Raw genomic sequence first — 17892 nt, 5'->3', positions numbered from 1 at the left:
TATGACTTGTAATTGGTATTGATAAGGTAAACAACTAAACAAGCAAGTATAAACTAAAAAATTAATATATTTATATAAAATTAATATTTTGTATATATATAATATTAAATATCTATGTGTGTGTGTTGGGGGGGTGGTTCGGTTTTATAACGGGTTGGTTTAATATAAAACCGAAACCAACCCACAAACCACGGTTTTTGAAATTAGTCGAACCTCACTTCGGTTTCGGTTTGGATCGGATTAATATCGGATTGATTTATGCGGATTTTACGGTTTAAACCAGACCGTGATCACCCCTACATTGCCATTTTAATATTTTATTCACTTTTTTTAGAAAATTTTTGAGGATTATTGAAGTTACAAATGGATAACATCTACTAGTATATTTTAGGTGGGGCTTTATGACTCTGAAAGAACTGGAATTATTGTTTATATATATTACTCTTTATGGTTCAATATTTATGTTATCACCTATCGGTTTCGACTAATATAAAAATTTAATGTCAGAGCAATCATGCCTTCCTGTTAATAAAAGTTTGGTTGGTACACAAACCATAAGTGAAAGGCAACAATGTTGCATTTTCATCCTCTATATATCACATTTTCAAACTGCAGAAAAGATTGTGGAAAAACAAAGCTCCGTTCGTTAATACTGCAGAAACCCGCCGCTGTGTTTAATACAGTGCAAATGACATTATGGTGCATTAACAACATATAAATGAAATATAATCCAGGGAGCAGAAACTAAGCACGCCTTTTACTCAAACGCCAAGAATTTGGTTCATGATATCTGTCGTAAAGTGGTTCAATACGTTCTTGACGTTTGCGTTTGCTCATTTTAGTAGGATCTGCGACTTTGAAGAATCGGGGTGCAAGCTCCACAAGCCATTTGGGATCAACAACAGTAACTTCACGCATGTACTCTTTTGTTGTCATTACCAGTTCATGGTAGATGACCCAATCTGGTTGTCTTTGAAAAAGAGCACTGCTAGGATGAATATAAACTGGTTGATTCTCCACTAGTGTACGGTATCCCTCCTGTGGATCTTTTCTGGCTGCATGGAAGAAAAATCCTGCTGTTATCGCCTTTCTGATTTTCATATAGTTCTTCCCAGCACTGACGATATCCAATTTGTACCTGAATAACCAAAACAAGTGTCAGAACATAAAGCAAAACATACCAGGTGTGCCCTTTCATCAGGGTCAGTAGATGACTCGAGACATAATATTAGCCAAAAACAAAATTTTAATACTAGTATTTTCATTACTTCAATTAAAAGGACTCTCATTTCTAAAAGAAGTTGGGACCACCAAAAAACATGCTCTATAAAAGTGGGTAGTCAATCTGTGAGCATATTTCAACTCTTACCAATTATAATAGAATGAATTCTATTGCCATGAATTCTTCCTTTCTAAATACTACTGCAGTAGGGATGAAATTTGCAAACACTATATCCTTAAGATCCTTTAATTCATGAAAAGAGTTCTAGGAAATTAGAAGTTACTATCTTTTTTAGAAGATGTTGCCTATTTTAGGCTTTTAACATAAAGAAAGAGATGGGAGGCAACATATAACTTCAATGTTTTGTGTGTGAACAGGCTAACATATAACAAGGATTAAGAACTTGGCACTACTACTAATAAATACAAACTTCAGCCAAGAGTACATTATATATGTTGCACCTTAGAGAGCCTGAACTACTTCAAGCAAGCATGCATGACCAAAAAACATCGATTATACTTGGCAATTTATGAAATCCACAAGGAATTTATTGAGATTTGGGATTCTATAAGCTGAAATATATGTGTAAACATACTGGAAACAAATCGATTATACTTGAAATTTATGAAATCCACGAGGAATGTACTGGGGTTTTATAAGCTGGAATATATATAAACATACTCCAAAAAGCATCAATTATACTAAGGAATTCAACAATTCCACAAGGAATCTATTGGGATTCTATGAGCTGGAATACTTATATATAAACATACTCCAAAATATCGCCCTTGCAGAAAATATTTATTCTGCTATAGTTAGTAAACATGCAGGTGCGTGTATGTCAGATCACAAATGACCTATCAAATTAGAACTATGATGCCTAGCATTGCAAAATCAGGTACACCACTAGATAATAAATGGTTTAGAGTGTAAGTAAAGACAGCAGAAAGATATATATACCTGTCCATGATGGAAAGGAGCTGTTTCCGCACATCTTGAGCCCTCCTTAACGATCGAGATTGGACAAAATTCTCGAAACACCATGGACCCGAGAAATTTTTTGCTTTCCAAGCCTCATATACAGCAAGCAATGTAAGATGGTCACCTTCAGGCTGGAAAAACTTGGCCCTTTTTTGGTCAGCTTGAGCTTGCTTTTCCCTGGGTCTGTAGTAAACATTTCCAGTTTGGATCATTGCTATGATAGTCAGAATCTCATCACTACAACCAAGATCTACACTAGCTAGGAGCATCTTTGAGAGTGGCGGATCCATTGGAAACTCTGCCATTTTCCTACCCATTTTGGTGAGAAGCCCCTCTTCATCGAGAGCTCCAAGACTATATAGCTGTTCCATAGCAGAAATGAGAGCTTGAGGAGAAGGAGGGTCCATAAAATCAAATGATAGAAGATCGTTTATTCCCATTGCTTTCATGTTCAAGGTAGTGACTCCGAGATTTATTCTCTGGATTTCAGGTATTGAGGTAGGGGACATCTCATTGTGGAAAGCACTCTCTGTGTACAGGCGATAACACTTACCTGGTCCAGTTCGTCCTGCACGCCCAGCTCGTTGCTTTGCCGATGCTTGTGAGATGGGAGTTATAACCAGTGAATCAAGCCCCTGTTTAGGATTGTAAACATTTTGCTTTGCAAATCCAGGGTCAATGACATAATATATACCATCGATTGTCAGTGAAGCTTCAGCTATATTGGTTGCAACGACCACTTTCCTCTTTCCTGGAGGAGCAGGATCAAATATCCTAGACTGCATTTCACTAGGTAAAGCACTATAGACTGGTAGAATAATGAGTTCAGGTATATTCTTGCCCAGACCTTTCATCCTTTCATAAAGACATTGGCATGCATGATCGATCTCCTCTTGACCTGTCAAGAAGACAAGGATATCTCCTTCCGGTTCTGTCAAATGAATCTGCATGACTGTGATCAGTGCTGCATCTAAGTAGTCACTTTCCGGCTGTTTGGTATACAATATCTCTACAGGAAAAGTTCTTCCAGGAATCGTAAATATGTTGCAACTAAAGAAATAACCTGAAAATTTCTCAGCATCCAATGTGGCAGATGTTACAATCAATCGAAGATCTGGTCGCCTTTTCACAAGTCTTTTGAGTAGCCCAAAAAGAATATCCGTGTGGATCGTCCTCTCATGCGCTTCATCAAGCATTATAATAGAGTACTGAGATAAGTTCTCGTCAATAAGAATCTCTCTCATAAGCATACCATCAGTCATGTACTTAATAACAGTGTCCGGACCTGTGCAATCCTCAAACCGAATGGCATACCCAACTTCCTCCCCTAAACGACAACCAAACTCTTCAGCCACTCTCTTAGCCACAGACATTGCAGCAACCCTACGAGGTTGAGTACATCCAATTTTACCGCTGGTAGTATAACCTGCTTCAGCTAAGTACTGTGTCACCTGAGTTGTCTTGCCTGAACCTGTCTCCCCGATAACAACCAGAACCTGATTGTCATGTACTGCTTGTACTAGTTCTTTTTTCAATTTGTATATTGGTAAACTCTTCCTCTGGTCTTGTATGGACAGCTTTGACCTCTGCCCAAAAGTGAGAGCTGAACCAAAAGCATCTTTTTTCCATTCAGGCATGTCGTATGCAGACAAACCAACACCTCTAAGCTCCTGTGCTAGATGCCTCTCACCCGTTTCAGGCATTGGATCTTCCCATGGTCTGTTAAGATCTTTAGGAATTGAATCTAGCATGGTTCTCTGCTGCTGCTCCCTCACTTCTCTTCTCTCCTTAATAAGAGCTGACTGAAGAGCTGCTGCACGACTTAGTGAACCCTCGGGATTCTTAAAAATTTTAACCGGGGACATGTCCATAGAATATCGGGTTTGGCCGTTCAAAAAAGCAGGTTCATCCTCATTCATCTCAATCTCTAACTCTTCATCAGCACCTTCCTCTTCATATAGTAGACCATCTGTTTCGTCATCAAACATAGGATACTCCTTGACACTTAAAACACCAGAAGCAATCAGCTGCTGTGCTTCCCATCTCTCAGGCGAACTCATTCTTTTTAAGGGTCGACGCGATGGAAGAGGGGCATCATCATCAGTAATTCTAATCCCTGAAAGCCCAGTCCGTGTAGTAGGCCCTCCATTATTCGACCCTGAAGGATTCATCCTACTATCCTCTGAGCTCTTCTTCAGAGGCAACAAATCTTCACCTGTATTCTGATCAACATCCCTCATGGACAAACTCAACTTCTGATTCGAAATCGATATTACCTTCACATACACCTCCTGATCCCGTTTCACAACATCCTTGGCATTGGAAATCCTCCTAGTCGCCATTTGTGAAACATGAACCAAACCCTCTTTACCTCTAAGCTCATTCAACTGAACAAAACAACCAGTATCCATCACTCTTTGCACCCTCCCCTTATAAACCTGATACAACTCCGGTTCACCAGACATCGACTTATCACGACCCCTTTCCCCCTCTTCATCATACCCATCTCTCCGATTCCTGTCATTCCTTTCCTTGTACCTCTCTTTACCCCTAAAATCCCCTCTATCATCTTCCCCATCTTCATCATACCCATCTCTCCTATTCCTATCACCTCGATCCCTATGCCTTTCTTTACCCCTAAAATCCCCTCTATCATCTCTCCTTCTCTCCCCTCTATCACCCCTCCTATCCCTCTCATCCCCTCCCCCCTCCCTATCTCTCCCTCTCCCCCCACCCCTATCCTCCCCACCCCGATCCCGATACCTCCTCTCATCATCACCCCCATCCTTCCTCGCCTTCTCCTTCGCCTCCAACGCAATTTCCCTCTCCAACTCCTTAACCCTCTCCCTACTATCACTTATATTCAAAGCCGGAAACTTTGAATCACCCCCCTCCTCACCCTTCTTTCCCTCCCCACCCTTTTTCGACTTCCCAACACTAGGAGGCAAAATGGCATGAATTATAGTCAAAAGAGTCCTAACAAAATAATCAGGCATCTCAGCACCATTTTCTTTCAATTTAGCATCAAAAACATCAACAGATTCACAATCACGACCCAACTCAGTTATAAATTCAGCCAAAACTTTATCACCAAACCCTAAATGAGACTCAAGTTCAGTGCATACCTTTGAAACCAATGAAAGATACTCAAGTTTCTTCAAGCCTTCGTCTTTAACCTCAGATGCCATGTATACACACTACTATATGTGATGAAAAGTGTAAAGATTGAAACTTTATGCCAAGATTGATGAAACCCTAGATTTGAAAAATTGGGAATTGGGGGAAAATAGATGATTTAATTGAAAACATGGTGTATGTAGAATTGCTGCTGCATTACAATTAGGTCAGGTGTGTTAATACAGATTCAATATTGACGGGCACGCAATTGACGTGTAATTTTATTTTTCTAATTCTTTTTGTAAGAAATATACATACTTAAAATTAGCAAAAAAATTGCATATTCAAATTTTTATTTGTAAAAAAATTATAATAAATTATATTGTTATTCAATCAAATAACACCTTAAATTGTGTGCTCAAATTAAAAAAAATAAAAAAATTTAGCCAACAGCTCGAAAACTCGTACTCCAACTATACTCAGCTGTTGTCTATAATTTTAGTCAACCTCCTGTGGATGGCTAAATTTGTCGAACCTCTATAGGTCTATAAGAAATCTGTAGGACGATTGCACATCATTTATTACCATATTGAACCGATATATTCTATTTTAACAATCTAAAATATTAATAACATACTATTTTTGAATTATAGCCAACTAATATAGCGAATACGATTGAAGCAAAATGTCTTACAGGTTCAACAAATTTTACATAATGTTCTACAGTTCTAATTTAGCCAACGATTATAGACAACGCCGTTGGAGATGCTCTTACTTGGCATATCATAAATAAAAATTATAGTCAATCTCTTCGAAAATAGACACTCCAATCACACCTATCCATTATCTAATATTTGTCGAACTTTTACAAGTCTGTACGGAATCTGTGGAAAGGTTAAACATCATTTATTACCATATTAAACTGATATATTCTATTTATAACAATCCAAATATTAATAACATACTATTTTTTTGTATCATGGTCTATATATTCGTAGATGAGTTGTATCTCCAGATACAATAACCACTGTAAAGGATTTCATTCATTCACAATAATTATGCAAGATATTTCCAGACGTTTAGATAATAGTACTTTAATGTCTGAGAGGAAAAATCCATATAAATCTCTATCAAGAATCCTGCAAAAAAACAAACGAAATAAGTAGAACATAAGTTCAAATATAAAAGTCATATACATTACACAAATTATTAAAAAAGGGAAAATAGATTTTTTTTACCATCCAACTTATTATTTATTTAGAAACTTACCACTCAATTATAATTTTTTATTTTTTGTCACTAGTGTTGAGTTTGGATTTTTTTTGTCACTAACGTTAGGTTCGGATTTGATTGTTAACACTATATTATTTATTTTAGCATTATTAAAATATAATGGTAGTTTACAATATAACGGTAATCTGATATGTGTCATCTTTATATGTAGTACGCCATATGTATCCTAGGTAGTTTATCTTAGAGGACATATAGATGACTATATCATCATAATATTGCAGACTACCACTATATTGTTATAACGCTAAGAAAATCCAAAGTTTTTTTTTTAAGGAAAAAAATCAACATTAAATTCAAACGTTAAATTTTATTCTGGAAAAAATAAAATAAAATAATTTTTGAAACCAAATTTTTTAGGAGCCTATAAAGTATAGTTTCGTATTTTTTTTTAAAATTTTCTTTTTTTGAATAAAAGTTTAAACATCAAATTTTTATTCAGAGAAAATTTTATTAAAAAATATATTATGGAACTATACTTTAAATGATCGTGAAAAAACGTGTCAAAAAGTAACGTAAAAAAATGAAGGAGACAGAGGAAGTATAAAGATATAGACACATATCAGATCACCATAATATTGCAGACTAACACTATATCTTAATAATGCTAAAAAATATAATATAGTGTTAATAATCAAATCTGAACCTAACGTTAGTGATAAAAAAAATCTGAACCTAACATTAGTGACAAAAAAAGAAAAAATTATAGTTCAGTGGTGGGTTTCTAAATAAATAATAAGTTGGGTGGCAAAAAAATCTATTTTCCCTAAAAAAAATATTTTTAAAAATGTGTAGATATATTTCCTAAGATTAAAAAAAAAATATAGTCTCAACCAAAGAAGGATCTTTGGTTAGAGCATCTCGAGCAGAGTCCTAACCGATTCCCTAAATATATAATAAAATATGTATCTTTTAAGGGATTACTACATTTTATTGAATGGGATCTCGAACAACATTCCCTATTTACATTCATTATTATTATTATTATAACATTATATTCAACTTGGAATAAGGAGAGAGAAAGGAGGGAAATAGTGGGAAAAAAGAAAAAAGTGAATATTTTATTCCTCAAAATAGTATGAGGAATGGTTCTACAATCTTTAAAAATGCCTTTTCATGCGAATCAAGTCCAGGTGTATAGAAAATCTCTTGGCTCTTTAAGACGACATGGAGGCTTTAAGCTGCAATCAACCATCTCAGATACACGAAGGTTCTCGCCGGAGCATCTTTTTCGCCGAAAATATAGTTATGGCTGCGCCACAAATTTTGCTTTCTCACTGATTTGTCGCCGGAATCGGAATTGGGTATGCGATGATGATCGCTCTGATGGACACTACTGATGGTGATGAGCGGAAATACAATAAAAAAACAGGAAAACAAGTGTGATCTTTCCAAAACATAAAATTACGTTATTATCCTTATGTGATTATTGATTAATTTACTGTATATATTATTGTGACGTGATTCATATGCTAATTTTTCATGATTAGGTATAATTATGTAATAAATTTTTTTTTCTAAATGTGAAAAGATTGAATATGTGTAATCAATTTTATATTATTTTATATGATTATATACTTTTATTTCTTATGTATCCTTATTTTCGATTTTTAGTTTTGGTTAGTGTTCACGATGAATGTTTTAAATATTTGATTGGCGTTTAATATTTTTTATTTACAAATATTAGTTATCTATTTTTACAAAAAATATACATTTATGTGATTTATATTGAAAAAACGAAAAAAGTTAAACGTGTATAATGTAAATTATCAAAATATATTATATTATTGTCATTGTTAAAATATAAATATGCTCTAACACATTGTTAACTCGATTCAAATTATTGCATCATAATTAGGGAATATTTAGATTAATGGAAATAAGAACCCGCAACCATGTCTTTATATTTTGATTTACAATTTTGTTAGAGGAATGAGAACCTCTTCCACTTCATATTCTTATTTTCATTCTTGATTTTCGCTATCACCTGTCATCCGTTCGGATTAGAATCGGTTTTTCTAATCTTTGTTTATAGTTTTCCTTCTTGATTTCTTCAACTGCGCTCATGAAATATCTTCTTATCTAAAATTTTATAAAAATTATAAAAATATATGAAGATTTTATTATATCCAACATTATGTGGATATATACATTTAAATTTATGTTGTAAAATTTTAAATCATATATTATCATATGAGATGATATAGCTATATTTATACATTATGACCCGAAGTTATAGTAAAATATGTTTTTAAATTTAGTTGAAACTAATTTATTAGAGGAATTTTTAGATAATTTTATCTTAGTTAATGCGCAATCAAGATCTTGATATTATTTGGAGCCTATTTGGCTGAGCTCATAACCTATGACTTTATGTGATTTATGACTTAACGTGATTTATTTGATAAATTGAGAGTTTAAAATGTTTGTTTAGGTAATTTTGACTTATTAATGACTTATTAGTCATTAAAAATTTAATTATAAAAATAAAAGTGATTTATGAATAATTTATGACTCCGGAGTAATTTTTATCAAAAAAAATTCAAAAAAAATAAATTAGCCACTGAAAAAAATAACTCAAACTAACTTCTGGGTTTAAGTCAATTTTCGACTTATTTATGATTTTAAGCCAACTTCGGACTTATCACACAAACAAAATTTTTCAGGTTAAAGTCAGAGATGACTTAAAACCGGTTTCAAGCCTAGGCAAACATGCTCTGGTATTCACAAAAGTAATTTTTTATTTAGTTCTCTTAAAAATTTATATAAATTATAATTAATTTATTATACAATTTCTCATAGATATTGTAATGTCACATAAATCACATGTATATGCATTTTAGTGGTGAAAATTAAGAAATGAATTTTGATTCTGTTTTAAGTTACTTGTAATCAGACCGAATCCTATTATTTCTTAAAAAAAAAAGACCGAGTCATATCGTTGATTTCATTTACGATCAAATCAGTACTTATTACTCCCTTCATTTTGAAATATAGGTCACTTTACGTTTTGGTGCACACTTTTAAATTGTTTGACCGGTTAATTAAAAGTGTTATTTTTTTAAAAAAAAATCTAAATTATAATATTAATCACATATCTTTATTTTTGAAAACTGAGGGAGTATATCATTCAACCTTGGCATGACAGCAGTAATATTTTTCCTCAGGACTTGAGGAGTCCAGGACTGAATAAGAGTGGAGAACTTATCAAGAAAAGACTGGGCCAGTATTGACTAATGAAAATAGTTGGTGAAGCCTAGTTTCTGAATACCTTTCATTTCAAGCCTCAAGGCCCATTAGCAATGAATACCTTTCATTAAGTTTGTTTAGCCGAATAATAATGTCATTTCAGAAAGTATTTAGTCTAAGAAAGTATTTAGTCAATATATTAGAGGAAGTCCAACAATATTTTATTAATATTATAATTCTAAGAAAGTCGTATCTCATAAATATAATAAAATATAACGTTCTAGTGATTTAAGACATGATTTTTTGTGTATTTATACCCTATAAATGTGCTTTTATGATTAAAATAATATTATATCTGATTATAATTGAAGGGAAAGGAAAAGATGAAAGAGAAGAGATGTATAAGTCGAGGGAAAGAAATTTTTTATTGATAGAAGCCAAAAGCATGTCTGGTGATGCCTCAAAAATTAGACACTCGATGGATGTCTTATGTCTAGTGTTTTCAGATACCACCGGAACATTGTTGAAGCACTCATTAATATAAGATATCTTAAATTTTAATTTTTAAGACCTTCCTGGACTTACTGTCGTGCACAATACTATTTATTTTCACATATGCCAGTTTTATCTTCTCTTTCAGTTTCATTTCAACTCTAACAGCATCCAAGAAAGAACTGATTACACCCTCCATGACTTTGAAGACATCAAGACATGAATTTAAAAATATGAAAATGGATTTTAATTCGATATCAAAAGACATAATTAAGTATCATTTGGAACATCATCATGACCCGTAGGAATGTAAAGCCGTGGAACAAATTTTTTAATCAGAATCTAAACCTAAAGTAAGGTATTGGAAACGTTTGATTAAACTTAAAAAAAAAATGCTTCTTATTTAAAATAAAAAAACAGATTAAAAATGAGAAATAAATTAAAATTTATAAATGATTAAATTATTTGAAAAAAAGTAAAAATTCTAAAATAAAAACTAGCATGATAAAAAAAAAAAGTAGAATTCGGCTTCTTATAAAAAAACCCGGAAGCGGCCCTTGTGAAACATGCGCAATATAAAATTTTATACACTCATAATCTCATATACTTTATAATCATATGTAAATTATTAATAAATAGCAATATATGTAATCCTTTTCACCAGCAAATGGATGTTGGTGTGTTTGATAACAGAGGCCTCCCAAATAGTTGTCTATCTATCTATCCTATTTAGTTACTCATTCTGTTTTCATTTCCATGGGAAAAACAAATATAGAAGATGAACCATGGCTGACCTATGTATATTTTTATGTAAAAAGGTTAATTATAAAATGTCAATATTCATTCTGAAGTTTATTCTTAAATTTGATATCATTGACAGTTTTATTATTCTGAAGCTTTGACGATTGTTTTTATCTACGTTTTTAGAATATATAAAGGAGATTCCACGTATACTTTATTCATGCACCAAATCTTCCCCCTCGAACTTTAATTTTATATTGGAAAGGTAAAAGAAGTATCCATTCTATATAGTAACAAATCACAAAACAAAATTCTCAGTATTGTAATACAATTGTACGCCCTTTCTAGAGATGAATAAAATAATATTACCTCCGTCTCAATTTATAGGTCTATTTTGAAAAAAAAAATTTGTCCCAAAATACTTGTCCCTCTCTTCTTTCAATACAAATTTATCTACATATTAATTGTGATTTTTTTGAAACTCAACATTATTCTCATTTCTCAATGCACTAAATCCCTATATTTATTGTGGTTTTTTTGAAACTCAACTATATTCTCACTTATCAATGCACTAATTAATGATACATGAGATAAGATTCTATATAACCAACTTTTTTCTTAATATGCGTGTTTATTCCAAAATGGACCTGTAAATTGAGACGGAGGGAGTAGCAAACTAATAAATTTTGTTGGTAGAGATGGACACCATATAAATTATCCACCCACCAGCTTTGTTTTAATAGCAATATTACCAAGTAGTATATTGTATAGAAGTATAGAACTCCTACATGTATATAAGAAAAGAAAAGCATTTTATATTAATAAATGGTTTGAATGTTTTGCCTTCCTACCTTGACCATTTGACTTTGACTAAAACTTTTCTAACCTAATGATCAACCTTCTTACCTGGCTGCTGTGCTACTTGTCTACTTAAGCTGGCCCCACATGCCCCACATAATCTATCCTAAAATTCCAAATGCACCCAGCATCCCTTTCCTCCTCACTTCCCAACTCCACAAATCTCTTCATAAATTACACACACTCACACACTATTCTTCTAAGCACTTATGTTGTTTGTTGTAATATTTCTTACAGTTTTACACCTTCTGTACTGACGCCTGTCTTCTCTTAAACCATCAAGACTTAGCCCTTCTTACTCGGTCGTCTTAGATTCCTTCTTGATCATAATTAGTATCTTAATACTGTTGAACCTTAAAGAACGTATAGCTTTCGTTACTAGCAGGCGTTAAATCTGAGTACATATTAAGTATAACCTGTGAAGGCCTGTGGGATTCAAACCCGAAACTACTGCATGCTCATGTTCCCCAATTAGACACCAACTTACATACATGGACTCCATTTTTCAACTGAGTGGAGATGCCCGTGTAGCCTTTCTCCATCAAATTTCGCAGACATTTGGCTGCACTTACATCTGCCTCTGGACTTACTTGCCTCTACCATCCAAGTACGCGTTTTATTTTATTTATTTTTTCTGAAAAATATATATACTGTTTTTGTTAAGTTGTATTGGTATGTGTACAATGGAACTCCGGCCAGCTGCTTAGTCTTCACGGATGGGATTCACCACGAAGAAACCAATCAATCAGGCTTATCATCTGGAATTACTCGAGCCATGAGGCTGTTCAGTGAGTACCGAAAATCAGTGATCATGATCGATAATGGGTGGGTGAATGAGTAACTTCTGAACTTAGAAATATTTGTGCATGTATCTTTTATTCAAATGTGTAAAATTTCGATGGATATGGATTTTCTGATTTTTTTAAGTTCTTTTTGAAATTTCAGCAGAGTACCGGGACTTGCATTCAAGAACAATCTTCCTTACATTGAAATCAAAGAAAATGACCTTCAAGCTGTAGCATCCACTCAAACACAACTGCAGTTCTATCAGGTAATTACATTATCTACCATAATGTGTTTCCACATATTTAAATTTTATACAATTTATAATCGAGTTCAAAATTTCCATATGCAGGAAGCTCGGATAAAGGTTTGTAATTAAGCAACCAAAACCAAGTTTTTTCTGTACCTCCTTATTTCAGATATCGAAAAATAATTAAATTTGTGTAATGTGAGCACACATGATCATTTAAACATACTATGCATGCTACCAGAGGTTAATGTTCTTGTATTTGCCTACTTCCAGACAGCTATATATATGGGGTGCAAATCAGGAGAAATTGAGCTAGGCATGTCCATCAACAACCAAGTAAGAAACGATTTGTCGATAACAAATACAAGTTTTCATATGTTTAGATATGTGAAAAAATGTATCAACTTGAGCTTCTGCAGGTAAACATTGAATTGGAAATGAGGACTTTGTTTCCTGATGATTTTTTACGACAAGCCATTCCTAGGGAGCTTTCCCAACCAAATGATCAGAATCCACATTCTTCGTCTTCGTCCTCGATGAGATCACTGTCCATTGATAGCCCTGAGGGCACGCCTAGTAACTTTCTATACAACATTAGTAATAACACAAGCACTTCCTACAATATTTCAGAACCTCCCTCACTGCCCTCTTCTCAAGCATTCATGGGCCAAATTCGAAGCGTTCATCAATTTCCAGCAGCAATTGATAGAGAAGATGCTGCAATGACACATGCCATGCTTGCGGTGATTTCATCTTCATCTCCAGCTTCTTCTACAAGTTCACATCAACCGCTCCAAAATGCCAGTGCATTCAAGAGTTATAGATCAGCTTTAAGCACGACGAGCCAGATAACGAGCAGAGTTCACAGGCAGAATATGCTTAAAAGGGCAATAGCCTTTTGTCGGTCTAATGCAAATCTAATGCCATCTTCTCAAGAACAAACAATCCAATATGCAAATCGACCGACGAGTAATCAGATGCATCATATGATATCCGAAAGAAAAAGGAGAGAAAAGCTAAACGAAAGTTTCCAAGCATTGAGAACATTACTTCCACCTGGATCCAAGGTATGCAAATATTAACACCACGTAAAGTACTTCGAATCTGTTAAGTGACCAGTTCTCCTAAAACCTCAAGGTGTTAGGAGGACTTTCCACGATCATATTATATTTTAACATTCCTCTCACTTGAAATCCCATTTTTGGGTCGAGAGTGGATCACGGGCTGGATCATATTATATTCTAAAAAATTTATTTTAACCGTGTGCAGAAAGACAAAGCATCACTACTAAGTAACACGACGGAGTACATAACTACACTCAAGGCCGAAGTCGAGGAGCTCACGAGGAAAAACCAGACATTGGAGGCACAAATTTTGCAGGGTAGTACTAATGATCAAGATTTGCTGATGGCTAGTGCATTCTTAGCTGATCAAAGCCATCATGTTTGGATTAGCAACTCCAGTGAATCGACATCAGAAGGGAGAAACTTGAGTGTCATTGTAAAAGGAGATTACTGCAGTATGCTGGATTTGTCAATTCAAGTTGTGGAGTTTCTGAAGCAACTTAGATATGTGAGCTTATTATCTCTGCAAGCTGATATGCAAATGGTCGAGGCAACTTCACTTATTCGCTTAGTCTTCAGATTGAAGATCGAGGAGGTATGTATTATGATCTATGCTGCAATTTTAGTTAATATTGGGTGTTGGCAATGACCCCAAATATTAGTATGGGAGAAAATCATCCCGACCTATCACCTTCCAATCCAAAACGTAGGATCGTTTATCATCTTTTTCTTCTTTAACGCTACATGATCTAGCGTCTTGAAACCTTAAATGTTATTTTATGTAGTGTTTTATTACACCCGTTGCGTTTTGCAGGGTTTTTCGGATCAAAACATAACACGATCTACATTTTTTTAAAAAAATCAAAATGTTAGATTATCCCACATTGATAAATGGTATTTGAGATTATTTCTCCCAGGTATGTTATTTTGGATATTACTTGCGTTTTGTGATACGAGGGACCTTTTCTCGTTAATATTTCACTGAATAGAGTGAAATTACCCATATATTTTGTTAGTAGTCAAGGGCATAGTTCGTAAAATCCTAATCTTACTTTTCATGAACAAATCACTTGTTTTGAAAGAAGTACATAAATATATGTATTTTTTTCATTTATGTACTTTTTTCTTAAAATATATGACTAATTCAATATAAATAAGTAATGACGAATAGTTATTAAATAATTATTATTAAACAATATGAAATTTTGCTTGAAATAATTCAATTTTTTAAGCTCTCAGGTGAGGCAAACATGTTTAGTGTTTAAGACGGTGGGTAGAAATTGAAGATAATTCATGTGTGTTTGCTCATGTCTGAGAAAATTTTGTAAACAAAAGTAACTTTAATAATCATGATCAAGCACTTGGTAGTTGGTACTACCTTTTTGCCAAATACATGCATATATAAATTTCCTTGATCTAATATACCTTTTCTGTAATTGTGTCTAGGGAAGCAAATGGGACGAGATGGGCTTCCAAGAAGCAGTCAAGAATGTGGTTGCTGACATAGCACGTTGACAATTTTGACTTGACACGTGTCAGATATACATAGATTAAGATTGTTGTAGTAGTACTAGATGTTTGAATGCATGTATACCACCAATTGAGATCAACAGTTTTTTTTTATGCTATAGTATAATGATGATTGAGATTGAATAGTATGTGTTCTCGATCCTTATTGACTAGTTACACCAATTTGTACTGCTGACCGTAAATATTGATGTCCTAGCAAGACAAATTCTTACTTCGACATAATTATAAAGAATCGGAGAAAATTATAGTGTAATCTTTGACCTTTTTAGGCAATGATTACCAGAAAATTTTAATGTAATATTCAATCAAATTACGAATAAATTATACCTGTGTAATTTTTTAATCATTTACCGGATTTCTTTATTTGTATGAAAATTTATGTGTTACTTAATTATTTCTATTTCTATTTATCATATTTTTGTTATATTTGTCAAATTTATCTTATATAAAAGTCAACTCTAATTATTTTTAATTATTGAGAAAATAAGATTATATTGGGTAATTATTATTTTATTTTGTTTTAATAAATATAAAATTTGAGTTATGAATCAAAATATATGAGGAAGATGGAATATTTTTTTAAGTAAATATTTTTCATTTTAATATTTTATGTATTAAAGATATGATTAAAGATACAATCTTTAAATAAACTTGTCAATAGAATATTATAATCTTGAAAACGAGAAAAAATCAGAGTGAAAGTAGGTAAGTAGGTATAAAACAACAAAATTAGATCGGTAAGAGACCAAGAGCACACATTAAAGAATTGATGTTCCAACTTTGAGAAAAAGTTGGAAATAATTATTCCAAAAAAGCCCAACCTACAATCAAATCAGTCGTAGTAGCTTTCTTGGTGGGTTCAAGTATGTGCAGAAAATGGAGGAGTACAGTATAATTTTATTAACAATTTATTAAAAATGCTCTTTTATTCCACATGTAAAGCGAAAGTATGACCGACCTTTCTGCTGACTCGTGTCCATGTAATACTACATCCAGAATAAATAATGAACATGATTAATTTTATATGATTCGAAATATCCTATCTCTAATATTGTATTCAGAGTAATTAAATATAATTTCATCAACCTTGATTTAATACTATTCACATCATTTAAATATTATTCTAATTTATCGAACTCATTTCTAGACTAAGTTCCGGTTGTTGGATTCGATACTTTGAGACTTTGACCAAAGTGGGCAGTAAGCAGTATACAGGATACATTTGATTTTGGGCCTGTTTGTTGATAAGAAGCAGAAGCTGCTTCTGACTTTTGCTTTTTTTTACCCGTTTGTGTAAATAAGCAGAATTTTTAAGAAGTTGAGAATCCTAACTTCTCTATCACATGCTTCTTTTCCAAACACTTTATTTCCTTTTTTACTTCTCACCCATGCTCTACTTCTTTAGTTTAAGCCAGAAATCACTTTTTCAAACTTGCCCAAACGGCCCGTTTAGTAGTCATATCCATTTTTATATCCTCGGATTAGATGGGTTAAACTTGATTCATAATTTCATATCGGATTGAATATTTATTTATATTTAATTATTATATATCTATATTTTTTTTTTTGAAATAAAAGCACTTGCATTCCTTAAATTAGATCAAAACTCAATACATCACTGATGAATTCAGGAGCATTCCCCTGCCATTCATGAAAACATGACATAGAAATAGAGGCCCTAGCTAATGTATGAGCCACTACATTCGCAGATTTAAAAGTAAATTGCACCCTAACCTCATCGAGGTGCTTAAAATCTTCAACACACTCCGCTATAATGGCATAAAAATTTGATCTACCAGACCCACCATTACAAGCATCCACGACAATCTTCGAGTCAAGCTCGAAAATACACTTTATGAACCCCATAGCCACTGTCCAACCAACAGCATCACGCAGACTTCGAGCTTCAGCCTCTTTTACGCTCCATTCACCTGCAATGTCCATGCATCTCGCATGCAGAAATCTCCCATCTTCATCCCTTATCACTGCTCCAGTCCCAATCTGATGCGTACCAGGAATAACAGCTGCATCCGTATTAATCTTAACCCATCCCATGATTGGTTTTTGCCACACCTTACTACCCACATTCTGACCTCTCCTCCTTGTACTCTCCTCCTGCTGTGCACTCTTCCAATCCTCCAACATCCTTATCGCTGTTGCCTTAGTGCCGTATACTGATATATTAATATGCTCCCATAGCCATTTATTTCGACGATTCCAGATTTGCCAGCAGAATAATGACATTGCTACTGCTTGACTCCTTGTACACTGGGTAAAGATTCTCAGAAAGACATCAAACACATTTTCATCTGGTTTGAATTGAATTAAATCAGACAACCCAACAGCCTCCCACACTGCTCTTGCAAAGACACAAT

General features: G+C 33.6%; 2 protein-coding genes across 5 annotated transcripts; one reads left to right on the top strand and one right to left on the bottom strand.

Annotated features, from left to right (window-relative positions):
• Positions 1-555: 555 nt before the first annotated feature.
• Positions 556-5542, bottom strand: LOC108214410 (probable pre-mRNA-splicing factor ATP-dependent RNA helicase DEAH5). Its single transcript, XM_064089616.1, has 2 exons — positions 2183-5542; positions 556-1138 (listed from the first exon to the last, which is right to left on the bottom strand). Exons 1-2 carry the CDS (start codon positions 5389-5391, stop codon positions 745-747), a joined length of 3603 nt encoding a protein of 1200 aa, XP_063945686.1. The 5' UTR covers positions 5392-5542; the 3' UTR covers positions 556-744.
• A 6496-nt stretch (positions 5543-12038) lies between these two features.
• Positions 12039-15857, top strand: LOC108211616 (putative transcription factor bHLH041). Of its 4 annotated transcripts, none has more exons than XM_017383260.2 (8): positions 12040-12497; positions 12590-12715; positions 12839-12941; positions 13026-13040; positions 13197-13259; positions 13343-13990; positions 14193-14582; positions 15434-15857. In XM_017383260.2, the coding sequence occupies exons 1-8, from the start codon at positions 12382-12384 to the stop codon at positions 15500-15502; spliced, it is 1530 nt and encodes a 509-aa protein (XP_017238749.1). In that variant the 5' UTR covers positions 12040-12381; the 3' UTR covers positions 15503-15857. The 4 variants fall into 4 exon arrangements, with proteins under 4 accessions (XP_063945685.1, XP_017238749.1, XP_017238750.1 ...); XM_017383259.2 differs by having other exon boundaries at positions 12041-12497; positions 12836-12941; XM_064089615.1 differs by lacking the exon at positions 13026-13040 and having other exon boundaries at positions 12039-12497.
• Positions 15858-17892: the final 2035 nt, after the last annotated feature.

The sequence above is a fragment of the Daucus carota genome, chromosome 3 (assembly GCF_001625215.2).
Source record: "Daucus carota subsp. sativus chromosome 3, DH1 v3.0, whole genome shotgun sequence".
Lineage (NCBI taxonomy): Eukaryota > Viridiplantae > Streptophyta > Magnoliopsida > Apiales > Apiaceae > Daucus > Daucus carota.
This window is presented reverse-complemented; position numbering and strand designations above follow the sequence as displayed.